The 27,247-nt window shown below is 44.3% G+C and overlaps 1 protein-coding gene across 2 annotated transcripts; it reads right to left on the reverse strand.

Annotated features, from left to right (window-relative positions):
- Window positions 1–27,247, reverse strand: LOC145450928 (protein capicua homolog). 2 transcript variants are annotated; one of them, XM_080329418.1, is made up of 35 exons: window positions 25,453–27,247; window positions 25,218–25,379; window positions 24,937–25,044; window positions 24,664–24,872; window positions 23,890–23,985; window positions 23,754–23,825; window positions 23,134–23,249; window positions 22,765–22,890; window positions 21,845–22,054; window positions 21,714–21,786; window positions 20,211–20,772; window positions 19,383–19,653; window positions 18,732–18,880; window positions 17,646–18,562; window positions 17,410–17,583; window positions 16,526–16,734; window positions 16,032–16,190; window positions 15,318–15,522; window positions 15,034–15,255; window positions 13,202–13,615; window positions 12,287–12,367; window positions 11,677–12,225; window positions 10,472–10,610; window positions 10,245–10,407; window positions 9,409–9,920; window positions 9,206–9,348; window positions 8,419–8,562; window positions 7,560–7,687; window positions 7,159–7,204; window positions 7,025–7,101; window positions 6,808–6,959; window positions 4,306–4,485; window positions 2,616–2,732; window positions 1,419–1,498; window positions 1–1,348 (listed from the first exon to the last, which is right to left on the reverse strand). In XM_080329418.1, exons 1-35 carry the CDS (start codon window positions 25,676–25,678, stop codon window positions 1,250–1,252), a joined length of 7,290 nt encoding a protein of 2,429 aa, XP_080185544.1. In that variant the 5' UTR covers window positions 25,679–27,247; the 3' UTR covers window positions 1–1,249. The 2 variants fall into 2 exon arrangements, with proteins under 2 accessions (XP_080185544.1, XP_080185543.1); XM_080329417.1 differs by having other exon boundaries at window positions 17,646–18,676; window positions 25,453–27,245.

Consider the following 27,247-nt stretch of genomic DNA (forward strand, 5'->3'; position numbering starts at 1 on the left):
TTGAGATGAATATTCATTTATTTGCAGAGCTATGTATACACTACAACAATACAAATCGGATGTAGAATGTTTCCAGAAAACTTCAAAACACGGGTTCACCGCAACATACGAGGGTAAACCATAAAGATGACATCTGGCAGTATTATATACTCCATTCTGTAACCCACATCAATTCTTCAATTTAACCAATCGGAAAGAATAGGATGAATTAATAATATGTACATTGCGTTTTGTGCAAACCGTCGGCCGACACCAGGCACACGCGATCGGCCACGGTGCCAATTAGACGGCTGCCGAAAGAGTCGGTAATTTTATTTTATTATGGACTGATTACCGATATATATAATGCGCTTTGTCAAAAACCTGAAACCCCAAAACGTGTTGAAGAACATTACATTTCATAAATACCGACAAGTTCCACGCACAGACTCGTAATTTCAGCGCGAGCCGCTATGGTGCGCCTAGCAGACAGACATTCGAAGAAGCTTACGCAACACAAAACACAGACATATTTCTCAAGACAGTCACCGCGCAAGTGCTATGCTCGTAACGAGCGTGCAAAATAACATTTCACCGACAGAGTAAGGGAAGCTTTTTTTGTTTTCAAACCCGTAATAAAAGGGGCAGAGAGTTCAAGAGAACGAATGCTATATACAAGAACACACAGTCGTGTTGTACAGAAAGCACAGAAGTTGCCAGCATTAGCGCTGGATCATCACGCGGGAAAGTAAACACCAAAACAGTCAGCATCGTAACGGAGAACATTATCCTAGACGGCCACACTTAATACTGAAGTCCGCAAGGAATCACAGGCAGAGAACGCAATATCGCCAACGAAATAACGACCGACAGAGAAAAATGACCACGGCACGCATGTCAACGCTTGACGCACGATCAAAAACTAGAAAACGAACGTAAAATGAAGAGCTATGGAACTTTTGTAAGTTTGCGAGGAAAGTTAAGCGGGGATCGCGTGACCGATAAAATGCAAAAAGGCATAGGAAAAGAAGGCGCACGTTAACGGAAAATATCTCTTTAAAAAACGCGCTTATGCTAAGCGGACGACATTGTGCGCTCAGGCCTGACCTCGCGACAGCAGGCACTCGTTCGAATAAAGACGCTCCTTCCGCGGGATCGCATTTGGCCATGTACTGGGTCTAGCTAAATATCAATAAAAGCGCCGACGACAGTATTTACAAAATGAAACTTGAACCGCCTCTAATCGACATAACAGAACAGATTCGCTTCCTCAATTGGCGTACGATAAGTTCGCGGACACGGCCGTTCCCGACGAGGTGGTGAGTTTTTTCTTCTCTTCCTCCTGGCACTGCATCATTTTTTGTCGTACCTGCGCGGTATTCGAAATAGATTATTTCGGTTGTATTCCGATTACTTCAGAAAGCGCTTAGAAGTCTAACCTCTCGAATTTTCAGCTGCAGCATGCTTTTCGACGGGAACAATTCGGAATGGAGCGTTTGGAACTCTGCGGTGATTTGATCTGAATATGACCGGGCCGGTTAGCGGAGCTCTATCGGGATACGTTTAAGACGCTTTCAATCCTTGAATGCCGCGATTTGGGGACAAAATTCTGAATCTTAGGCATCTACACAATCCCTACACAGGATTGCTGTCCGTAACACCTAGATGAATATGAGATGTGTGCTACACATAGTCAAAGTGCGGCGTCCTGTAAAAATCGGTGGGACAGCAACGGAATATTTGTACAGCTCTGTTGCTATGACGACATTTACTTGGGACGGGACTACGGTAGAGCTTACCCTACACCCTAGACTAAAAGGCTCTCCCCATTTTCAGATTGCGCGCCAGTCAAATTTCAAAGCAAATTTTGCGGACCGGTGAACTTCAGAAGGCAAAACAACTCCCCACATTTGATTACGACAAAATAGCAACTCAAAAAGATCTGCACATTTCGTTGAAACAGCATTCACATATTTTATTGGCCCTTACCGAGTTGTAGGCTACTTTTTAACGGCTTGGTACAAAACTTGCAGCATCGTGACACGGGAAGAAGCCAGAAGCATTCAAAATTATATTATAAATCAGTTAAAAATTTGGCGTTTCATTTTTTTAATTGGCCTCCAACCTCCCAGCATTTTTCGATTGAGAATACAATTGAATTGAACTGAATTGGGCAGACCAACTGGAAAGTTGACGTGGACCGGCGCTGGTTAACAGACTGGCGGTTGAGAACCACTGCACCAAGTTACTGCACATTTTCATAAATATTGGATATCACAATTGGGATTGCTAACCAGCAAACAGGTTTAGGCAAACCAGATGATAGGCGAATTATGCGTTTACAATTACGCTGGACAGAGCCATCCCACAACAGAAACCAAGAAGTGTCTCGATATTGATCGATATCGCTTTCACGTTTACTGATGTCACATGATTTCTATGCCTTAGGCATGTATTTCACCTCTGGGAAAACGTGTGACATGGTTATTTTAAGAATAACTATTTACTCGATACAGAAATAAACCATCGTTATATATAAACGTACTATCTTTAGGACAGAAAAACAACCGGCGACATCTCAGCCCATAAATTATCGCACGTACGCAGAAATAGCAACTAGATCACGCCCTACTTACTGGATGGAAAAAAGCCGTGTTCCTCAAACAGTTTCAATACGAGCGAACGTCTCTGATCGAGCGTACGACGAAGAGACCCACCGCGGGAATCGGGCGGTTCGGAGGCGTCGGAATCGTCTGCAAGTATAAAGCAATGAACCGTGCTGCCATCAGGTAATAGACGAACGAGAAACCGGGGTTACCTGGGGTTCAAAGACTAGTGTTATGGGGTCCAACAAATGTCAGTGTTGATACAATCACTATAGAACTACATTGACCTTATTCACGAGATGTCTTTATTTTGTCTATTTTCTAGGGATGGTGTGAACCTCTGAAAGGTTCAGGTTCGTGTGAACGTGAACCTTTTTGAAAGGTTCTGTGTGAACACGAACGTGAACCTCATGACGTCACGTGACGTCATATTGCTAATTTAAACCCCATATTTCAATTAGGTGATTGCCTATATTAATCTACTGTACACGATACCGAGCGACGACTCGGGGCCACATAATAGCTCAGTACTTAAGTACATATTGACGTTTGAAAGGTCGCCAAATGTATCAACTGGGGCAATCAAATGATATAATAATCCCATAAAATCAGTATCTTGCGTCGCTTTGCCAACAATTTCGACCTGATCGGACAATGTATTCGGTGTCTGAGTATTGCCACATGGATATTGAGCAGAGTGTAAAATGGGTTTATATACTTGCTACCGATTAACAAGTTATACAGCAGTATAGCCAACACCCCAGTCGCACGGATTTGGTTTTTATGATACCGTATACATATGTAATCAAGATTGACCCCGTACGCCTGCTCTATTTTTACATCAGAAGACGATATCAATCTCATTGATTGGTTGAATAAGGATCATTTGCTGACAAAATACAGTGTATTTCGCTCTTGATGTCATGTGATTGCGGTCAAGCTCACAGCACAGAGACACTAAATATGCACAAAAGGAAGGCTGGATATTTCGAGCAAACTTTTGTAACAATACAAGTAAATTTTTGAGATTGTCAAGGGCATGCTCGTTTAGTGTTGAATGTTTATGCTGCCAGCCCCGTGCATAGAGTGGCCCGCAGTTGAAAGTCAATAGATTTGAACCAAAGATGTTAGAATGAAGTGAAAATTGCAATATATGAAAAAGGTTCACAGTGCAGAACCTACCAAGGTTCTGTTGTGAACGCGAACCTCAAATTTTCCGAGGTTCACACACAGAACACGAACGTGAACCTCACGTTCACACCATCCCTACTATTTTCTGTGCTCACTTAAGGTCACAATACCTGTGCGGACGATACAAACACTAACAATTGCACTGTGACCAGTAATCAGGCCGAGACGAGGGCTAGGCGAAAGTCAGGACTCTTTTTTTTAGTCATCAGCAATGTTCCCTCTAATTTTTGAACAGTCTGCACACACTCACCAACTCACTGCGCAGGCCCTTGGACAACAGTGCGTAACGACTAAAAAAAAGGTCATCACTTCGGATTCTTTGTGCGCAACTTAGATTTTCTCTGTGCAGAGACCGTGTCATCACTGCGCATTTGCGCACGTGCGCAGCTTAAAGGGGACATTGGTCATCAGCTACCTAAATTTTGTCGCATCCACACAACCACACAAAAAACTTTACTGGTCCGCATTAACAAAAAGGTTAAGACCAACCGCTCTATCGCTGCACTGAGAATACGAAAATTCAACTCACCCTTGCGCAACGCGACATCGCCGTGATCGAAAGTGAACACGTCTTCCGATGTCGACGTCGGGGTGTTCGTGGAAGAGCTCGGAAGCGAATTCGCAGAGCACGGGGTCTCGGCACCCATTCCCAGTTGCTTCTTCCTGCTGCGACGCTTGACATGCGGGGACGTGGGCGTCAGCGGCGATTCTATGTAAAGAATCCTCGTTAATCGTAGGCAGGAGTTACTCAAACGCAGAGGAGAAAAGTAGCGATGGGCATAATCAGAGGCGGTTAACCGTTTGGCGCCGGCGTGGGTATTTTTACCCATTGCCGGTACGAGGGAAGCGTACTGTAATAGAACCACTATATATCCCGTTCTAATCGTGGTCGTTGCTGTTCATTTCTGCGGATAGATATTGTTTGTGCAAGTTCATTGATACGATATTATTTGATATATATTACATCTAAGACGTCGTAATCGGATATCAAATACCGTAGATAAATATGTTGCAAAATACACTGTCTCGGCAACGCGCGCTTCATTGACCACTCTCACATAACGTGCTGTATGTTTTGTTCTAGCCGTCCTAGAGCATAGTTGTTTCTTTCTGTGAAAAGCTAGTGTCCATACAAGTCCACACATATCTTCATATCTGATATTAGTTACATATAAGGTGTTCAAAATCGATGTGATAGGCCGCGTGACAAAGATATCCGCCGACCGCATCATTTTGCGAACACGCGCGTTCCCGATACCCGTCATATAACCTGTCGTATATTTGGTTTATTCGTCATAGCCAGTTGTTGTAGTTTGTTACTATGAATAGCGCCTGTCAGCATTTGATTTTCTTGCTAAAACATCTATACTAGTTATGTCTGCACCACTCAAGGTTGCATTTGAAAATCGGGAAGAGAATTCTCGCAGCCTACCGTACCAGCTTCAAGCAGATGGGATGAATACTGGTCACATAACGGGATATGTATAGAGTTCTAATAGTGATATACCTTCATAGATTGTGTCTGTGAATAGTTGATGCCTATACGATTCTAAATAATGGCTAATATAGTCAAGTATAATTCGGAATAAATACAATATTACTTAGCGCATATAGCTACGCAAAAGTGTGCACTTGGATATACAAAAAACTATCGTATAACGATATATATCTTACGTTTTAGTAATGAAAGGCATTTGCGGATTGTCTCTTTCAATAGAACTAGTCAATCTCCACCTTCAAGGCCAAACTAAACAACATTAGTTATGCCTCTGTCACCCCAAGGCCGCTTCTGAAAATCGTGAAGAAAATTCCTGCAGACTACCACACTAGTGTCAAACGCAGGGACGAATATCCATAACATAATGTGATATATCCTGAATTTTATCGGTAGTAGACATTCTTAGATTGTTTCCGTGGAGAGTACATGCCCATAAGATTATATCAACATCGGACTAACAGCTAATAATTATTGAACGCTCTCTCATTCGAAATTTCATGCTGGTGACGTCATATTTTGTGATACGATTGTTGATATACAATGTTCTTTCCAATTCTCTACTAGTTGCTGACGATTACCCCTGACGAGTGTATCATGTTTGTATGAAGTGCTACCAACTAACGTCATAAACCTTGCGTAGCAGTAATGATATGCGTTTGTGGTTTGTCCTTATGGTTAGGTCTCGAAAAACTCCGTTTATCAATACTAAAGTGACCCATTTACGTGCTCTATAAGCTTTGTAAATGCCCTGGAACTAACGCTACCTAATAAATACACGTACACACGCGTCACTCGCCGATGACTCACACTCGGCGGCCTGGTGCGTGTTTATTGTGCGAACCGTCAGTATTGTATCTATTGGATAATGACAATATTAGGGCGTATTAGATCGACTGAGGCATCTCCGTGATCCTAATATCCTCGCCGATTTGGTTCACAAGATGCCTATGTCACCAGATATGCATGTTAAGGTTTATAAAGAGTACAGTAAATGTAATACGTTTCTCATCAACGAATTCTCGGCTTGCTCTTGATATAAGTGGCCAGACACAGAGCTCGAAATGATTTGAGTGGCGCAATCGGATCCGCGTTGAAGTTCTGAATCCAACGCTACCTTGTTTACCGTGCTCGAATCCCATTAAGGTACAGTTGTTCGATTTTGAAAATTGAAGTAAAATTTTTCGAAAATTGCAGCCGGTGCCAATCGGTTAAAGTAGTTATTGCCGGTACTCAAAACAAGTCCTACAAGACAATTTCCCCATATTTCTGGACCAAAACTATTTCGTAGTCCTTTGTGACCATTGAGATGGTCGGAAAACTGATTCTGTGAATATTCGTAGCAATATATCTGTGATACATGTTTTCGATGCTGAACCAAGCCAAGAGAGATGGAAATAGAGTATTGAAACCATATTTTTCATTGATACGTAATTACTCTCGAGAAGAAAGCTTAAATTTTCCGTTGCCCGAAAAAATAGAGTCACACTACTCTTGTCGAATCATTACAAAACCACACTCGGACGCAAAGCTTACCGGCAGACATCTTCCTCCTCTTCCTGTAGCTTTGCAAAACCACGTCGGGCGTGGTCGGCAGTTCTTTCGGCGTTCCAGGAGCCGGCACCAGCTGCGGGTTGAACCGAGGCAGCTGGCTGAATTGCTCTTTGAAATTGACTTGATCCAAGATCCTGTGTAATAACACCGGCGTTTAAGAGCACCGTCCGATTATTATCGAAAAAGGTTCAAGACTCGCCTGTCCCTGTCTTTGTCCAATTCTTTCATCTTGGCTTTCCGGACAGTTTGGGCAGCGCCAGGCGACGGCATCGAAACCTGCAGAAATAATCCGTGAAATTTACGACGCCAGAGCTGTATTCTACGTCATATTACCTGCACGTTGTCGCTGTACTGCGAGACATCTCTTTCGTTTTCAGCCCTGATCAAATATATATCATCCGTTACGACTAAAGTCGGATTTGAAGCCGACAAGACTAGGATCTTCACCGATATCAGAAACTTCGGAACGCTTATTTCAACGGCTTTAAAGCCATTGCTATATTTGGACATGACATTGACTAGAAAGGCTACATCTGAGCCTCTGTAAAATATAAGAAATATCATTATTCTTATTCACATATTCTGGGACTACCTATGACGGCACAAAAATTGCCGATATTTTTTACCTCTAACGGTCGATACCGATTTTTCTCTGAAAGTGTGATCAGCTAGATGTTATCGGTTGGGTTCTACATTCCTAATATAAATACACGTACGAGCACTGTTAGACTCGCCTTTCGGTTTCTTCGGAAAAATCGCCTTCCGACGTGGAATGAAGCAAGCTCTTCTTTCTTCTTGACAGAAACTTGTTAGGAACGGGATCCAGCTTCAGAACGCAGCTTTGCACGGTAGAAGCGCCGTCCTGAAACAAACGCCAAGTTGAAGGTAGCTTGCTCGCAAAAGCAGCGGAAATGCAGAGTCGGTGCTGAGTACATGTAAATAAGGGAATGCTCAAAATCTAGTCTCAGAAAAGCATTCCGGTTCGGTGGTTAGTCGAATGGTCATGTTGTCTAGAATACTTCAATTTCTACTCCAGTTTTTAGGTAACATACTGCTCTATTTTGTAAAGTAGAAAGAAGTTTAGGGATATGTTTGCATCATGTGAGCGAAATTGTCACAAGAACCTGTGAAAATAGCAAGTTTCACAGTAACCGAATTAAGTACACACTATAATATATTCTCCAAAGCTGCACCTGTTCGTGGTGCCATCAGCTATTCTAGTCAGATGCAGCATGCTAAAGTAGCTGCCCACGATCAGCAGCGAAAAGCATCCAAATCGACATCATGAAACTGCTTACTTTAGTATTTTTCGGACATTCATTTTCTACTAAAAAAGTATAAATTCGAGGTGTCAATTCTACTTCTACACGAGTTACGGCACTGAATACTTTGCCCCCCGGCCTTTGTTAGTTGGAAATTCAGCTTTTCCAAATTTGATTGCAGAATTAGAATTATAGCTTCAGTATTTTTACAAATTCGACTAAAATTAAAATTTTAGATACAGTTTTTAACAAATTAGATTTGAACAAGAATTATAGCTGCACAGAAAATTGAATAAAGTTCAGTAGAGCATAGAAACATTTCGCAAGCTACCTTTGCTCCATCTGTACTCTTCAGCGCAAGAATCGGTTCTTTCTCGGTTTCAGGCGAGGAACCGGACATGGTGGTAGGAAGCACTTTGGCAGTCGTCGATAGCGCTTGGATATGCGTCGTGTTGACGGAACATGTCGTTAAAGTCTGAACGAAAGTCGATTGAAGGTTCAAACCGGGAATTATAAGCGCAAGTTTATGCCGGCCTTGGTAAGACATGTTGGGTACACATACTTCGTTGCTCCAGTGGATTTCAACATAAAATATTCGATACTCGTGCATTCAATTATATTTCCGTACAAGAACACCATCCCCGAAGCATGACGGAACAATAGAGCGTACGTTTACAGGGCTGCACATTGCACTGTTATAATCTACAAAACTCCTCCAGCCAGTTCCTGCAGTCTGATTCGGTATGTTGACATTGCCTAGAGCAGGGGTTCTCAACCTGGGGGGCGCGAAACATCCGAAGGAGGGCGTGAAGAAGCGGTCACCTGAAAAAATTGTTCTCGCTCTACGCGATTTACCTCCAATGCAGGCGTGTTTCTCTCTATATAGACCCAATTTTATATTTTTTATTCTCTCATCAGTATTCATAACCGACTATACCACCAAACAATCTGTTGGGGTTGCTAGCATCGTCATATCACAAAATCCAACTGGGATAAGGGGGGCGCGATATTTTTCACTATCAAAAAGGGGGGCGTGTCAAAAAAAGGTTGAGAACCACTGGTCTAGAGTCAATAACAATGATAATGTGAAGATGTGCGTTCAAGAGAACCATACTCACATCCTTAGTAGTAAAATGCCCGGTGCTTTTGGCAAAAGATTCGGACGTCACGATGGGCACGGCAGCGACCGACGCCCTTACTCTAATCGGCACGCCGGGATGCACGCGCTGGACACTACGCGGCTGTGTCACGGACACGTTTGCTAGAACACAAAACTCAATCAACACGTGGCAGGACGACGGCCACGACGAAAAAAACTCACTCGTCACCGTATACGAGTGCGGGTGGACGGGCGTCTGAAACGGTACGCCGTTGACCGCTAAATTCCGGGGCACCGACAAGATAGTGGACACGTTCCCTTCGCGAGTCCGACTTTTGGAATCCGTTTTCTCCCCGGCAGGGGGGTCCATCGGAGGGGAGGGGCCATCTGTCAATCTCGGCGCCAAATGCGAAGGCACGGTCGCGTAATATGCCCCGGCAGGCGTTTTCACGGGTTTGACATTCGCAGGACCGGGCAAGGTCTCGGTAGTTACAATGTAGTGTGGCGTCGATGCACTGCGGTGGTGGTTGACCGGCGCGGGCCGCGAAATTGGGTACGCCTCTGCAAACGTGGTAGACAGAAACGGTGCGGGGGCCGGGTTAGAATGACCGCGTCGGTGTATGGGCCGGTCCGCCATGGCTGGGCTATATCCGTGGTGCGTGCTGCGCGTGGTTGGAGACGAAGTCGTGCCTGGGTATTCGAGGCCCGGGAATCCCAATGTCTTTCTTCTCACCCTTGAAAAAAACGATGCCAAAGGCGTGAAAAAAATAACTTCAAGATATGATCGAGTAATATATTCATATTGAAAAAATCTTGAAAATATTTTCAGCCGACACTCGTCAGGGTTAATCGTCAGCAACTAGTAGAGAATTCAAAAGAGCTTTGTGAATTAACAGACGTCAGCAATTACGACATTTAACAGCATAAAAATTCGAATAATCGAGGCAAACTAAATGTTCAATGTACTGTCGTTTTTAGATTCGTGTATACGAGCTATTTAGTATTCAATCGCATAAATTACATTATCTTCAAAGAGATAAAAACGAATCATCGCTCACATGTTAAAAGACTGGGAACTCGGAATGGTGGTCGACATCGCTGCAGCGTTGCTACCATCCGTCGTATCGGAGGCATTGACCCTGCTCGCAACAGAACCCGACGACATCATCATCGGCAACGACGGGGTGACCGGTATCGGCAGTGGCACGGGCAGTCGCATGTCTGCACAGGAAAAAAACTACTTTGAAAAATACTGCTTGACGTTGACGCAGATCGTAACAACCACCTTCGAGAAGCGACGGACCCACGATGCGCTGGGGCAACCCCGAGACAGCATCAGACGCATAACCGTACAGGGCTGAAGTGGCCGTTGCCACAGACGACATCATGCTAACATAGTTTGCGGATGGCGTCGACACTCGATGCTGTGGGCAAAACAAAAAACAGTTAAACTTTCATGAGCTCAAGCCCCTAAATATGGTGGTTTTGTGGTGGGCACACCCGTATTATGCGACCTAGTACGAAATAAAATTTTTGAGATGCAAAACCAGGGTTGTCATTGATAACCAAAAATTCTTGAGAAGCCTATACGCTATATTTGAGAAGCTGATGACTAAAAATAAACTAAAAATTCACTACTGTAACCCAATCACGAACTCATTGCTATCTGGTATATTCGACTAAAAAAGGTCATCATCAACGGCAGGAGTGCAAATGGGCATGGGTTGAAATACATAGGAAAGATCTTGCAAATACGGTTTCGCAGTTTACGGTCGTAGTTCAAACATTGTCCTTTCATGGACCCCTTGAAGGTGCACTGCGCTCTAACTATGATTTGTTCTCAAATTAATGATAATAATAATAATAGCGTGAAAAATCATTTTCGCCAGAAAGCCACCATGTTCAAACAGTGGGTAAAAGATTTACACGATTGTTGCCTTCCCCTCTAGGTCATCTCTGTAGGATAGGGGTCACGCTTTTTTACCAAGGAAGTGTGTCATACAAACCATAAATAACAGTTACGGTTATTCAGGAGTACGTTAATTAAGCCAGGGTTCGGCAACCTTTTTCGCTTCAAGGGCCGGTTTCAAAATGAAATTACTATTCACTCAATGTTCAATGTTAAAAATTGATTTCACCCCGTACAGTAAAGGGAGCACAGGAAGGAAGGATATTTCAATTAAAGAGACTAAATTAATTCTCTTTCAATTCTTATCAGTGAACTTGAGCTGACCTATGATAAGTGTGCGAGCAGTCCTGCAGTTGCCGACCACTGCGTTAGGCGAAGGGTTAAGAAACGAATACATGTGACCTTGATAAGATGGAGTGGAAAGTCACACTCTTGAAAATCTTTTACCTTCAGTTTGAAAAAGGTGGCTTTCCGAGGAAAATGGTTGCTGCCAAAACTTTTCACGACTTTATCTTTAATTTCATTTCGTCAATATTATTTAGAGCGCAGTGCCGCTGCCATAGAGTCCTACTTTAACGTACCTCCGATACACGCGCAGATACAACAGCCTGTTCGAGGGGTGCCGCTAAATTTTGCGCGCCGCCGTAACGCCGGTTCCTTTCGAGTTGTTGCGTCAACGGTTCAAGCGGCTTCGTCGTCAATATCGGCTGCACATTGCTGGATATCTGCCCGTTGTGCAGAGGCACGATGACGATGTTGCTCGTAGGTATCTGCACTGCGGGTGCGGGCGTCGCTAAAGCGTGATGATGTGCAAGGTAACGCACGCCGTCTTTTTCCAACAGCACTCCGGAATCGAGATTGCCCGGCTTGCTAACGGACTCCTCCGGTGAAAATACAGTATCCGGACCGGTGGTCGACATGGAAAAAACTTGCGGTGGAACATGTGCGTCTTTCGGGGTGGCCCCCGGCACGTTGGCGCTGTTGGGTCTTGGCGACAAGGACTTGAAAACCTTCCCGGTCGGATGAAACGGACTTGGGCTTTTTCCTACTGATACGCTCAAAATTGGACTGGCAGTCCCGGCAACTGGTTTAATAGGCTTCGGTCTTTTGCATTTCGTATCGGTACCGACCTGTTAAGTTGCGCTAATGTTTGACAAAGTATCGACACAAATACAAGGAGTAACGACATACTTGATTTCGTGTGCTTGAATTAACGTGGCGTCGCCGCCTGCCGTCTGGTTCATCGTCAGATATATCGGAATCCGGGATAGCCTGCGGAAAGTGAGAGGTCCAATGCATCACTTTTACGGGTGCAATTACCGTAAGCACAGATAAAATTAGCCTCCGCATCGAAGACTCTGCACTTATTTGTAGTGTCATTTTGCGTTAATCGCCAAAAACACATCTCGCAATTTCAAAAGTAGCCAACTCTAATTAGGCCAACCTGATAAAAGCTTGTGACCCCGCAAGCAAATCTACTTTAATATCTACCAACTGGAGTAGGCCTACTTATCAGACCTTCCACTGAAAGTAGTTTTAACACATCTTGGAAATTGCTACTTCTACTCGAGTAGCAACGCTGACCACTTGACTACTTATGAGAGTAAGTAGTAAACACACACCAGGGTTGTCACCAAGTCATAAGGTTCCGAGCCACAAGTCAATCTCAGTTTTATAGTTTTGACTCGAGTCCGAGTCTAAGTCATTATGCTCACTGCTAAGTTTTCAGTTATATCTGGTCCGAACCACTTTTTTCAACTCTGCTTGACTGATATAGAATGGATCGCATTCATAATTGAACAATTTTCTTCAGTATTATTAACAGTTTCTGGCCCTATTTCACAAGTATCAGGACTGACAGACGAAATACCAATAATGCGTTGACTTCACTGTCTTTGAATTTACAATAAAATGTCTGTCTTGGCCGTCCTAGTCTCGAGTCATATGACTTGGTTTGAGTCGTGCACAATGACTCGAGTACAAGTCGAGTCAAGTCAAGTCACCAAAAAATCGCGACTCGAGTCATTACAATCCTGATATGCAGTCTACTCTCGTGCTCTCGACAAGTAGACTTCGGCGTGCAATGCAACAGGAAAGAAAGCTCACCTTCTCCCTACATTCCAAAGACGGGGTCCTTGATCTCGTCCCCAGCATTTCGGATGGCTTCAGAAACTCGTGCGGCAGGCCCCGTACCACGGTTGTTATCCTATCTCCTGCTCGGATTGCCCCGGTATTCACATCGATTTCAGAACGGCCGCCTTCGAGCCATGGCGGCTGATCTTGCGCAATTGCGGATCGGGGGACGGCTTGTCCAACCGGAGACCCCGGCGAAAGCGGGTGCAAGTCATGCCTGGAACGCGGGCTCGGCATGGATGAGGTGAGACCTGGGTGTCTGGGTGCGGCAGAGTCGACTGAGCTCGCAGACGATTCGGAAGTCTTACGGGACCGACCGGTGGATTTTTTCCGGTCCTTGCTGCACCATTTAAAGTCGGGGTGTGCCTTGAAGTGGGCTTCCTTGACCTGGATTGGACGCACGGTTTCAATATATCGAATGGTTCATCGACCACACAAAGACTTGGATTTGCCAAGCCTGCTATGCATAAAATAGTCCACAATATATACACTAGGGCTCTTCAAAAATGACTTTTTTCTCAAATCGTACTGGCTACTCAATTGTTAGGTTACCTAATTTAAGCCTACATACAAAATTTGGTTCAATTCCAGCAAGTAACCGCTTTGCTACAGAAGAGAGTTTCTATTTATTACATAAAAATAAATGATAAAAAATTTGAAAATGTTCTGTTCACCCAATGAAGAAAGTGTTAGGCTGCCTATAGAAACGATGCTCACCAAATTTGGTTCAATTCCAACCAGTGGAAGCGCAGTTATTGCCGTCGAAAAATTTGGATTTGAATAAAATAGTATTTACGGTGACCGATTCTTTGTTTATTTTTTATAGTTGTGCTCACCGTAAATACTATTTTATTCAAATCCAAATTTTTCGACGGCAATAACTCCGCTTCCACTGGTTGGAATTGAACCAAATTTGGTGAGCATCGTTTCTATAGGCAGCCTAACACTTTCATGGGGTAACAGAAAATTTTCAAATTCTTTATTATTTATTTTTATATAACAAATAGAAACTTTCTTCTCCTGTAGCAAAGCTGGCTGGAATTGAACCAAATTTCGTGTGTAAACTTGAATTAGGTAACCTAACAATTTTATCAAGTAACCAGTACGATTTGAGAAAAAAGGTCATTTTTGAAGAGCCCTAATATACACGCTGGGTGCGATCAAACATTGATACCGTAGATAAAAAGTGACTTGACATATAATGAAGCGAGCGTAGAGTAGAGATTTACAAGATAACTACAAATGTCGACGATATAATCATTTCACTAATACATAACTTCCACTTGCTCAACGTGCATCCAACCGAATAGTTTCAGTAACGAAGGCAAATTACTAAACGGAACAATAACAAAAACGAGAAATTGGCAGATTTAATTGCGAGTAGAGTATTCAAGTACATACTTAAAGCGAATTGCTATGTTCACATAATTACCTTTCATAATATTGTACAGAAAATAATGCCGGTAGCACTTGGGAAAATAAGCATCTGTTGAACATAACAATGACACGCACTATGTCATAATGCAGCGGATTGACCACTACTCAAAAATATCGTTTTGGGGGTTATAGGAGTACAAGCAGAATAAAATTTATATTTTCATAATCAGCACCGCGGTAGCTTTCGATTGATACCAATTCTATCAAATTTCGCGCATTCGGCAAGTCAGTCGAAATAGTGCAATAAACTACCTTTTCACAAATAGAAAAAAACGAAGTAACCCAATCATTCGTTTCCAAGCCAATGTAGGACACTACCATCCGAGACAGCCGAACGGCAATCACACACACAAAAGTTAACCACGCACCTGAAAAGCCAAGTCGTGATATTCCTTTTTTTCGGCGGGCTGCAGCGCGTACCACCACTCGCCCAATATCTTGCTAACGGTCCTGTTGTCCTGGTTGGGGTGGTACTGATGCACCAGCGCTCTGTGACGTTTGCTGAAGATCATAAACGCGTTCATGGGTCTCCGGATGTGATCTTCGTCGGCAATGTGCCCCGGGGTTTTACTGTCGTATGCCCCCTTTGCCTGCACAAACACCTGTGGGTCAGACCGGCGATGTTGGCCGGAACAAAAAAGAGCACACTCACTCTTTTTGTTCCTTTATCGTCCTTGTGACTGACGTCCGTGGAGTGCGAACGCTTTTTGGGTGGCGACGTGTAACTAGCGACAGGGGTGGGCGGCGTTGCTATCGATTCACTTTCGCTCACAGACCTTGACGACAGATCCATCTCTTGGCGAGGCATTGCGGTCACGTTATCAATATTAGCCTGTCGGCTCACAGTGGGTAAAAATCTGAAAGGCGTTGCGATAATTAGAACCTGCCAAAACAAAGCGCGAGGCATACTCATGTCTAGTGTACTGTTTTTTATCTACGACAACACGACCATCGCCAATCACAGTTCCCTTCGAAGACGTCAAAATTTATGGCGTGCCCATAGTTAATACCATAGCGAGGCATCTAGAAAGCATTCACATTTTTAAAGTTAGATTAGAATTAGAATTGCTGAATTCGCAAAAACTTGGAGATTTAATTCAATTCCGAAATTAGATAGAAATGCAACCAAAGTCAAGTTAGGTGCTGTAACATTTTCAAGAAAATCAGAAATTCGATTATATCTACTATGAGAGCATAGAAACATTTCACAATTAGATTACCGAAATTTTGCTCAACTCTCTTTCATGGAGGACACCTTTGATCAACACGTGAAAAATTTGTAAATTTTGAGGTATTCATTTGGTACACCGCTTGGTGATGGTTGTACCGTTGCGAATGAGAAAGCGCACTAGACCCGAAAACTCACACGTCGTCCTCGTCGTGGTTACCGACGGCAACCTCTCTATCGCTGTCCGCGCTGTACCGATGCACGACCTCGACATTATCGCCAGTACCCGATCTAGACAACCCATCGGAAGAGCGATTGCTTTGAGCGTTCGATAATTCACCCGTCCTATTTTCTAGCCTGAAACACATATATTTTAATCGGGGTGCGCTAGAGTCTTGCAATGTTTTCAAGTTACGAAAATATACGCCCTTCACACTCACCTTTATTCTAATACACGCACTTCACACAAACGTTTATTTTATCGAAGAAACATATTGATTACCAAGCGTATTTTGCAAGGTTCGTTGGTTATTCAGGGCTCGAAACAGCAACAATTAAAAATCTGAGGCTTAACACATAGGAAAATGAACAAAGAATCCAAAAATATAGTTGTTTCAAATTCGTGAAAGGTCGAAATGAAGAAAAGCATCTGCATCTATTTCAAACGGTGACTGAAACATGAAGTGACTCACCTCGAAGTGGTATTTGAGGAGCAACTAGTGGAAAGCGTCTCATCAGGCACGTTATTATTTATATCCGGATCGTTGGACGACCGCCTATTCGGGTCCTGCACGGGCACGTTGGTGTCGGCGACCTCCGAACTTTCGGCGTCCGGGAAGTGACCGAGATAAGGAAGAAGTTGATGCCATTGGTAAACGGGAGCGGGTTCATCCGCAGACTCCTACATAAATACGTAAATTTCAGCATTTCCGCATACTGCCCAAAGCCCATGCTTAAACTACTGTAAGAAGTATCGAGAAGTCACCAGAGCCATGAAAAGCTAAGAAAAGTTCCATGTGCTACAGTGTCGACAGAAGTTACGCATCTAAGGAGTTTTGGTGAAATCATCATAGCAAGAAGATATTGAAAGACAAGTGTCTCTTGGAGGTACAGAACTTCAACATACAATCGAATAACATGTTCATATAGAAATAGGCCCAATTATTTTCAATAACCTTAATTTTCATTTTCATATTTGGTGATACGATTGTTGATAAACTATGTTCTTTTCAATTCTCTACTAGATGCTGAAAATTACTCCTGACGAGCGTCAGTCAAGACTAGAGGGAGAGGCAGAGGTGAAGACCACCCACAGCCTCAACCAACCAATACGCATTCAACCGGAATCACAGCAGCATGTCACACACTCGACCTCGCTACGCAGTTGAAAACTGCTTTGGCTTTCTAATCAAGTTAGACAACACTGTGAAAACGAGATTATCTCAATATTCAACGAAGGACCTCCACCGAAGCAGGGCGGTAGGAAATCAATAGGTTATCATTCAACCTGTAACTGGAGATATGCTACTCAACAACTTGATATGCTACTCAACAACTTGATCGCTTCCAATGCTACCTTTGACGCCAATGCTTCCCGGTTCGCTGTTTCGTTTTTCGCAGTCGTTTCTCTTCCTTTTATATCAGATTTCGCTTTTTCCGACGACGTACTCCGTTGCCGCTGACTGCCCCGTTGAACCGATTCCCTGTACGTGACATACTGTCCCGTGGTTTCAGCCTCCGCGTGCGTCACCTGCGCACACAATCAAACGAATAATGTTCCAGGACCGGAGCAAAAAACACCGGGCAGCATACCTGCCGTTCATTTGTATGCACGGTAGCTCCGGCGTTCTGCTGTTGAGTCAAGCTCTCGTACTGGCCCGGATCGACCAATATGATAGACGGCATGTTGGGATAAAAATAAGGCCGGTCTGGGGCAGGTTGAGATAACATCGGGACGGGTGTCGACAAATTGGCGGTATTACTCGAGCCGACAACCGAAGCCAACGTGGTGCCTGTCACTGCACCCGATACAAGGACCGGCCCGGGGTAGGCCCCGGAATATGGATACATTCCCTGAAGCACAGACGCCATCGCGGCCGCATTACCTTGTTGCACTAGAGGCGAGCGGGTCAGAAACGCAGGGTTCGGAAACACCTGCCCCGCCAGATCTGACTGTCCGTAATCCCGAAACGGGTCGGACTGGGTCGCAGTCCGGAGTTGGGGTTTGTCTTCGATCTCATTCGCAGGGGTACTGGTCCTCGAGTTCGACCGTGCCGACACTGTCGTCGACGACGAATTACTCCTGACCCTCGACAGGTCTACGTCTTCCGAACGTGGCTCGCGCCTACTGCGGTCATCGCCACGACGATTCTCCCCGGCCCCCCGAAAAGCCGACACCCGCTCCCTCCCGGTACTGACGGTACTGCCGATCAGCCTGGCGTTCGGCAGGGACAGATGTTGGGACATGTTCACGGCGGACGAAGTGGCCGCGTGGTGCGGGGTCGGTATCACGATTTTAGTAGGCCCCCGCTGGTGTATCACCCTAGGAGCTGCCCCCAGTAACGTCTCAGACACAGCAGCAGGGATTACACCATATCGGGGCGGCTGCGAGACCACGTGCCCCGGGGCAAGTCGCATCGTCCTGTCTGGCAAAAACGCGGTCGGGTTGGAAATGATCGTCGGCGGCGATATGACGTGCGACTGCGTCCGGTCGTTTCGTGCTTGATCTCCTGTGGAATGTACAAGGCTCGAATGTTGAATGCGGCCCGACGACGGACTCACGAACACGCTCGGACTCGGCGGCCTTGAGTTAATCCCGGGCGTGGACGGAGTCGGGGTGTGTCCTACAAAGGACCCTGCGTTACAAACACATTTCATGCATTGTTACAGTTCACCCACCGATGCTTTCGACCCCGGAATCTCCGGCATCGTTTTTCGTGTCCGGTTTCACCGCGCCGTGGTACATCGACGCCAGGTGCCTCGTCGCGCCCGTCAACTGGGACTTGAACAGGCTTTGCCCGAACGTGGGGTTGATCTGATTGCCGGCCCTAAAAAAAATACATCGAGTAGTATCTAAAAATGGCACTGGGAAAGAATCAGGGCTGAAGCCGTGGAATCAATGTTACTCCAAAATCGGACCAAATAATTTCAAATAACCATTGCAGTTGCGGAAGATATCACATTTTTCTCGTAGTTTCTTTCTGCCAGCACAATTTCTTTTGAATTCAAAAAATAGGTATTAAGTAAAAATATAATAACTATATATTTAGTAGATTTACAGGAATGTAGCAGTGGGAGTTCTATGAAGAAAATAATCAGAAAATAGAAGATGCTGTTGCAGTTGCCGAAGTAATAAAGTTTTCTTGCCCCCTTAGTCGATTTACTCAGAGTCAGGAATGTCAGAGTTGGGGTTCTATCAAGAAAATATTACTAGCCGGCACTGGAGTCTGCGTGTTTAAAGATTAAAAGAGTACGGGTAAGCATATGGAAAATGCATCGAGTCGGTAACAAAGTGAACAGACTGCTCAACCCCAACAAGAACAAACGTGCCTCGGATGTTGTGGTGACGGCATTTCCCCCGGCTTCGCCTTTTCCAAGACCCACGCTTTTGTTGGGGTAGCGCCGCTGGTCACGGCGGACGGCCACGCGGCTCCCGGCACTGTAAATCCACCCAGCACGGGCGTGCTCGTCAGGGACTGGATAGGCGTGAACGAGTGGGGACGCCCGGCACTTGCGAGCGGCCGCGGGCTGGGCGTGGTCACGGCGTCGCCACGCACCACCGGACTCGCCCCAGAGTGGGGTTTGTCTATCGGGCTGCAGGCTGCGAAAAATTTGTAGAGTTGAGAAAAACGCAAGATTTCAGATTTAACGGGCACTACGTTCTAAATATGACGCGGTTTCAGAATTAAAGATCAAAGCAACCTTTTTCCCCAGAAAGTCACTGTATTCAATTTGCATGTACAAGATTTTCGCCGAGTGTTACATTCTCTCTACTTCATCTCTTTGGTGTAATAATCAATTGCGAAAGTTCTGGCACGCATCACTTCGGATGAGATTAAGCAAGGAATTTGAGATAGTTGTCAGCCGATACTATTATTGAGCTGTGTCTTACAATACCACTACGGTTTAGTCGCAGTAAGGCGTTGCAGTAAGACAGTTTTCGATCTAAAACTGCACACCAGAATTTTCACAAAGAGCCATGACACCACAGAGATAAGTTAGAGAGGAAAGTAACGCTTATGTAAATCTTTTTACCGGGAGTTTGAGTACATTGGCTTTCTGAGGAAAATAGTTGCTGCCAAACAATATTTCAATCTTATCTTCAATTTAGCACTACATTATAGTTAGTGTGCGGTGCCCCTTTAATTAAAAGCATACCTAATTTCACTAGGCTCTTGGCGGCTTCATGTTCATCCGTCGCAGTGACCGGTCTGTTACGCACCGCAGTTGACGCCAGAGGCGGTGAAAAATGCCTCTGGGTCTTCGCAACCCTTGTTGGCGAATAAAGTCTCTGCAGTGACGAGCTGCAGCCCCTGCTGATTGGACCCAGTCTAATGGGCGAGTCGGTCGCCGACACCGTCCTGGCCGACTCGGGCCTGCCACGGACCGCCTCCTCGACCGAGGTGGACGGCACGGTCCTAGACTGCAATGACTGGTGCCGCGAGCACAGCCCCCGCTTTTGAGACTCCTTCATGCAGTCGCCCCGACAACAGAGTTTCCGCCATTGCTTCCCGTTGTATTTCTTGCGCACCCCGTTCGCCATCGTGACGATCTCGTTTTTCTTGTACTTCTGCTGCCCGGCTGTCACCGGCGTGACAGACCGGGACGAGCACCGGCTCACGCTGCGTTCGCTTAAGGCCGAATTTGGACGCGAGACCGAGGAGGTACGCGGCGAGGACAGCAGCGCCTTTGAAGACGACGGCCGACCGGTCCTGGCGGTCTAAACATTAACCGGAAATTGTGACAGTTGCCACTCAAGTAGAAGTAGAAGTAACATCACAAATTTCTACTAAAGAGCAAGTAAAAGGTAAAAAAGTAAGTATTCTAGCCTTACCTTGCCTAAAAAACTGAAAACTGTTAGGTTTCTGTGGGATGACGGCTAAGTTTCAAGTGTTAGATTGAAATACTCCAGAAGTACTTTCATACACGCACTGGCTTATACCTAGCTACAGCGTTCTGGGAGATATTGGCCAAAATGAAGATTTTTTGGTGTACAAAATTTTCAAAATAACAGTGTTTTCTCTAGGTTCCTGTGGGCTGACAGCTAAGTTTCGAGTGTTTGATTGCAATATTCCAGTAGTACTATTATATAGTAGCCTAGAATCATAACCACTAAGTAGTGCAATCAGGCGAAACCCATAAAGTCTCTAAAGTAGAAGTACTCTGTTACTGAGCGCCTCTGGTTTTAACAAACTATACACGATGATAGTGATCTCGATGCGATCCTGTTATTACTTAAAATGGCCAGAAATCGTCATAAGATTAGGCAGCAACAAACATCGACACTGGAGGTCACTCGGTCAATCACAAAAACCGTTTCGAACATGCCAATAAAGTTATCGTTTACAGAGTACTGTCAGGAAAAATCGAGGGATCAAAAATTGCAATCACCAACCTAAAACCTAGTTTAGAATATTGACAATTCTTCCGACAATCCGCGAGCCTGTCAGGGAACAGTGTAAGCGGAAAATTATGGAGACATATCCTCCAGAGTACAGCAAGTCTATAACTAGTTGTGTATGTAGTAATAGTGTCAAGTTTTGCTAAGCTGGCGGTAGTTTTTGACCAAACCGCTAAGGCAAACATCGATACACTACCAACGGAGATATAGGCCTATCGCTAGAAATATTTCTTCACAGTCCCAATAATCAACGCACTCACCTCCGGGCTGGGTATGCTGATGTCACTTGTGCCGCTCGGATGCCTGGATCGATCATAGTACGACACGTCGTGCCTGAATAACTTAAAATGAAAACCCAACTGGACATGGCACCACCACCTCAACATCCTACCCGTGATCGAAAGAATAGGAACCGCCGTACTGTCTCAGTTCGCCGCTGATATTCCTGCGAGATCGCGGCAACGATCTACTTTGCTCGGTGAAGCCGTCTCTGCTGACGCTTGTGTTATTCTCAGAATCAGATTCCGACGCCGTCTCCGTGGCCTCGTCATCAGAATTGGCAGTGCGGCTGTCGGAGTCCCAGTCCGAATCTCCGTCTTGTCTGTGCCGAAGCGGAAGTAGTAAAATCGAGTCAAAGTCACAAGTCAAAGATATAGCGAGCTGAACATCTGAGGACATGCCAATTCGTAGCCATGGTTTCTATAGGATGACGCACAAGTAAACCTATAGTATTAGTAGTGACTTTTAATAGTATTGGAATGAACATTGCGAGACACGCCAATCCGCAATAACCGCGGATTGACAGTTTCTATAGGAAGCCACGCGATTACAAACTGTCGCCGTAGCAGCTTTCGCATCGTCATAGTACAAATATTCTAGCAAGCTTGCATGTGACTAAGGAAACGAGGTATTGCCAACGGGAAAGTAGTTAACAGCATATATATGCTCTCAGTGGCGTGTTGTCAATTCAGCATGGTCCCGCGTCAATACCAAAGACTAATAGGAAATCAGGACTTGGAACTAGTGTCAACACTATTACCTGCATGATTTTACAGCAGAGGTCACAGCAAAGGTCAAACTGATTAGCATGAACTGTTCTTCATAATCTTTTTGTTTTACGTCAAAATCATGTGTTAACAGTGTTAAAAACAAAGCATTAACACAGTGACACAGTATTCTATAGCACGGTACTGTATTACCTATGTAATGAGGTACATTTTCATTTACGCATCTATGGTAGGTCTCCATATTATCTGGCAACCTGCAACTAATCGCACACAAATACAAATTGCTAACATGTCTAAAACCAACCTGGGAGGGGGCGAGGGTAAGTTTTGCATGTTCCAAGGTGCAATCATTCTGCGGATGCTATCTCTGTGGACGTTTGACTCCTTTTGGTCGTCCTCCATTAGCAGGGAGTAAGACCAAGAATCTTCGCTGAAAGTGAAAACGAAATTGTCCCCCAATGTTCAAACAAAAGATCCTTTTCTATGAATCTGATTAGAATTCACAGATTGACCGACTAGCATACTGTCAAGTTGGCTGTACCGGTATATTCAATTGCACCATTACACACAGATTTTCTGTCTACTGGACAAACTCTTCAAAATGTGTGCGTGCATAAGGAGTGACTTTGATTTCCGGTGAGGTGACTGCAGGAATAATTCTCTGATCGCATACTTGTAATTTTGAACGGATCCAACTTTATATATGGTGGAATCGGGGTGGACTTTGCAAAGGACTTTACTTCCAGGTTGAATGATGACATCTTTCGGAATGGCGAAGTCCGCAATTATCTTAACAATAAGAACACGAAATGATTACGAGACAATGTCACAGGCATAACTAGACTGATAATAACGGGGCTACTCGGAAAATACCATAACGACTTTGTGACAGGAATATAGAAATAGAGGAAATGCCACAGAACGATACCTGAAGAGGACAATTCGAAATAACAACTGAAAGACTATACCGCAAGCTTGTTAAGAATCAGAACACGACACCTATTACCGTCGCCTCAAAGTATTATCTTTGGATCACGCTAAATACATAGAAGAAATCTATGGCCTTTGTTATCAGTCTGAATCAGAAAGCATTATTCCTATTGAGAAAGAATTCATCAAAGGCCACAAGCTACCACATCTCCATAAGTCATTGGATCAATTTAACAGGTAACAATAGCGGATTATTAGGATATATGTATACAACAATGATTTGTGAGGATTAAAAACACAGCAAAGTTATTGGAATACTGATAAGCCCAGAGATATTGGAAACTCAAGTGAGGCGAGCCCTACATGATCAGTTTTTTCCGGTTCCATGAAGAAGTTTACGGCTTTTTCTTTGTCGCCCTCAAACAGCACACCAACCTGAATCATATTACGTGTGCGAGTTGAATCGAAACATAATACCATCGACAAATTGTGATCTTACCTGTCCGTCGATTCTTACTTTGACAAATTTCGCCCTTCGGTATGTGTCGCCTCTTCTGGCCAATACCATGAACCCTTTGCATCTTTCCAGATTGGGCTGAAAAATATTGGAAACCTCTCAATTTCACAAAGGCAAAATATATTTCATACATTTGTGAAAAAACGCAATGCGAAGACTACTGACTAGGCATTGCTGTACGCAGAAGAGCGCTACCCGCCATCATAACAGAAATGCCATTGTGCAGAAAAAAATATTCATTGGCTGCTCGTATGCGCAATTGTGGCCTATGTAAAGCAGTATACTAGCACCGCTATAAATTCTATAGGCTGTTAACCAGGGCCTTTGGGTTTAGGGATAGAGCATCAAGACCAGATCAGTATACTTCACAAAACTCATTACATATTCGTCTATTATGCTCTCCAATGTCGTTGTCAATTATATATGCTATATTCATACGTGCGTGCCATGAGTGAACACTTAACAGTGTGCACCAGTGCATGAGTTGGTCTCAGCAAATTTAAGGGTTCATCAAACTAATAAAGGGTGAAGAGCACTGTGCTAGACAACAAAAAATAACATTATATCGGGTTGACATAAAAACATTGACCTAGATTAATGAGAAACTGCCACTAAGAGGCACTTGTTCTACGGAACCTTTAACAGGGGCTATAAGCAACAAGAATCTGTCTTGGCCGAGAGTAAATCTGAGCCCTTCGGGCAGAGCCGGGCAGAGAAAAGCAATAAATACTTGACATCAAGAAAAGCGTTTCGCACCCATCGCAGTGCAGAAGATGGGAATGCCGCACTCGAAACAGGGTCTGAGGTTCTTTTCTTTTTTCGCTTCTCCGGTAAACCAGACATACTCATGGACGATGACGGCCTGGACCTGGATGTTTGCCGACCTGCCAGCCCAGGGACAGGCGACGTCATTTGTCTCTTCTCCAAAATAGGATGGGATTGATTCCGACGAATTATTGGATGTCCTAAAGTGAAATGTAACGTTAGTGTCATGTGCAAAAGGATAACGGTTTTTCGATGAAAACAAACCTAACTGCTGTGACCTCGATGGACTAACTATGCTTTCTGGGACAGGAAACAGACCATGTGACGGTGGAGCTGGCGGCACGTGTCCTACTGGGACCGACCTCACCGGAACTGAAAAAAGAAGAAGCACATAGATTCAGTCTAACACCCGGCTTAACTTCATAGCATCCAAGTTATCTCAATTTACGTCCAGTTTTTTTAGAAAAAAGGTAATATAGGCTATAATGCAATAAGCTACTTTGCTGCGGTACGTAGATATCAGACAATAAAATCATATATCATACCCGAAGTGTTGGATTTCTGGATATCTGAATACTCTGCGCGGGGCAGCGGTTGTGACAATCTATTCTGTGCGGGCCTGTGGGCAGTTTCCGTAAGGCTAGAAACGGGTATCTGATTGACAAGGTTTTTTGCCTCCTGCACCGGTGGAGCGTATGCAGCTGGTACTAAAAGCAAAAGAAGGTGGATAGGACTGTGTACTAGAACTTGGAAATGATATTTTAGCAATATTCTACTTACATGCACTCCATATAAGCGGTCCTGCAAGACCGGCCAAGTTTTGGCTTGCAGGATGAATTAACACGGGCTCAGTGGCAGCGTTGGGTTGGCCTGTTGCTTCGCGGCAGGTGATAATACGTAGTGGGAATACTGGAACAGAATTGTGGTCCTGCCGAGGCACGCCATCATGTCCTGGTATGTGTGACATCACATGTACTGCAGATTGGCTACGGACAGATGATAGCATTGCCGCCCCCGTCACCGGCTCGAATTAATCCGAGGCAGCCTTCGGGAGGCCGTGTGATGTCGAGAAAGAAAAGATCTCAACAGATATCCTGTAAGAGGGAATTTTCCCTCCTTCCATAACACAGGTATTGAAGTTATTGTTTGAAAAGGTTTAAACCTGAAAAATATGATACGGTAAGTAAGACAAACTTGCTGTGGATTAATTCATAAATCATCACATTCACAGGCCTACATTATTATCAACTACAGCAGTGGGTTTCCAACCTTTTTGTCGTCACGCACCTCTTTATACAAATTATTATTTCTGCGGATCCCTGCCTAAATTTTGGCAGAAACTCAATTAACATACTATTGACTATTGCAATTATGCTACTCGATGTGTCAAATTGTGCTTCGAGCGAACAAAAGTCGTATGCACCATTGGCATAAAATTGAACAAGCAATTGACATAATACTGAAATAAAGAAATACCTTTAAATTAGGGGAAGAGGGCCAGATGTTTTTAGTGCGAGGCAATCATGATTTGACTACAATCGACATGGGTTGTGGCAGAGGTAGTATTGTTGTGTAAGTTCAATGTGCGCACTGTAGGCAGCATCATCAATATATCTTAATACATAGTGGTACTGTTTATACTCGTGTGGTGGAACAGAGAAATGAAAGTAAAAAGATCGCTTTTCGTTTTTCCCCCAACTTCATCAAGGTAATCACGAACCCCCATTTGCCTTCTCACGGAGCCCTTGAATTGGGAACCACTCAACTTGAACTAGAGGTTCTAAGCTATTGAAATCGAAGTTACCATCAGCTAGTTGCAGGCTACAATAGTGACACTTCTGGCGCTTCAATAGCATTAGTTTCCATTTCGGCAGACAAGCACATCATCAACGCCAAACAGTAACTAGTTTATAATTTATTTAGAATCTATTTGGCATGTGAATTTTTACCAAATTGTATTAATGTTATGTGCCCTGACTGTTGAGTACCGTTCAGAACACCAGTCTGAACTGAATTAGCAACCAACCATCTACAGGTCTTGCTTTTTAAGTTAAATTTGCTCGAAGTGATTCCTTCAGTTGCTAGGTATATGATCAATATTGTCTAGCCTACCCATCTTTTGCGATTCTAATGCAGAAGAGAACTGAATACTCCAACTAGCAACTAGGATACTATCTCGCCATTCTCACTGCAAAGATAGTAGAAATAGAGGGAAGGCACTCAGCCTCAAGGCACTCTTCAAGAAACTGCCAATATAGAGCTATGTGGAACAAGAAATCTCTAGAGCAAAATGGAAGTATTCAAACTACCAATACTAGTTTAGGCTTAAGCACACAAGTAAATCAATCCCACACTGATGAACAGGTAAGGTCGCATAATATATGCCCATGAAAAGCAGGCTCGTCTCCAGGAATAACCTCTACTCGTCAATCGGATTCCTCTGTAATGGACAACAGCCATTAGCCCAATACAGCACACAACTACAAGCGGTAGGTGAAATGGCAGTGTTTAGCCGACAAGACTTCAATATGGTGGACTCATATTTGGCATTGCTACTTGAAATACACAGTAATCA

The sequence above is a fragment of the Botryllus schlosseri genome, chromosome 11 (assembly GCF_051294905.1).
Source record: "Botryllus schlosseri isolate E-star chromosome 11, Bs_hap1, whole genome shotgun sequence".
In the NCBI taxonomy this organism is placed as follows: domain Eukaryota; kingdom Metazoa; phylum Chordata; class Ascidiacea; order Stolidobranchia; family Styelidae; genus Botryllus; species Botryllus schlosseri.

Excerpts from the sequence above, each read along its gene's own strand:
- LOC145450928 (XM_080329417.1), bottom strand. The coding sequence starts at position 25,678 with ATGCTATCATCTGTCCGTAGCCAATCTGCAGTACATGTGATGTCACAC. Across the intron at positions 9,921-10,244 it reads AGTTCCCAGTCTTTTAACAT|GGTGAGAAGAAAGACATTGG; the intron begins GTGAGCGATGAT and ends GTTTTTTTCAAG. Across the intron at positions 7,102-7,158 it reads AGTACAGCGACAACGTGCAG|GTTTCGATGCCGTCGCCTGG; the intron begins GTAATATGACGT and ends TTATTTCTGCAG.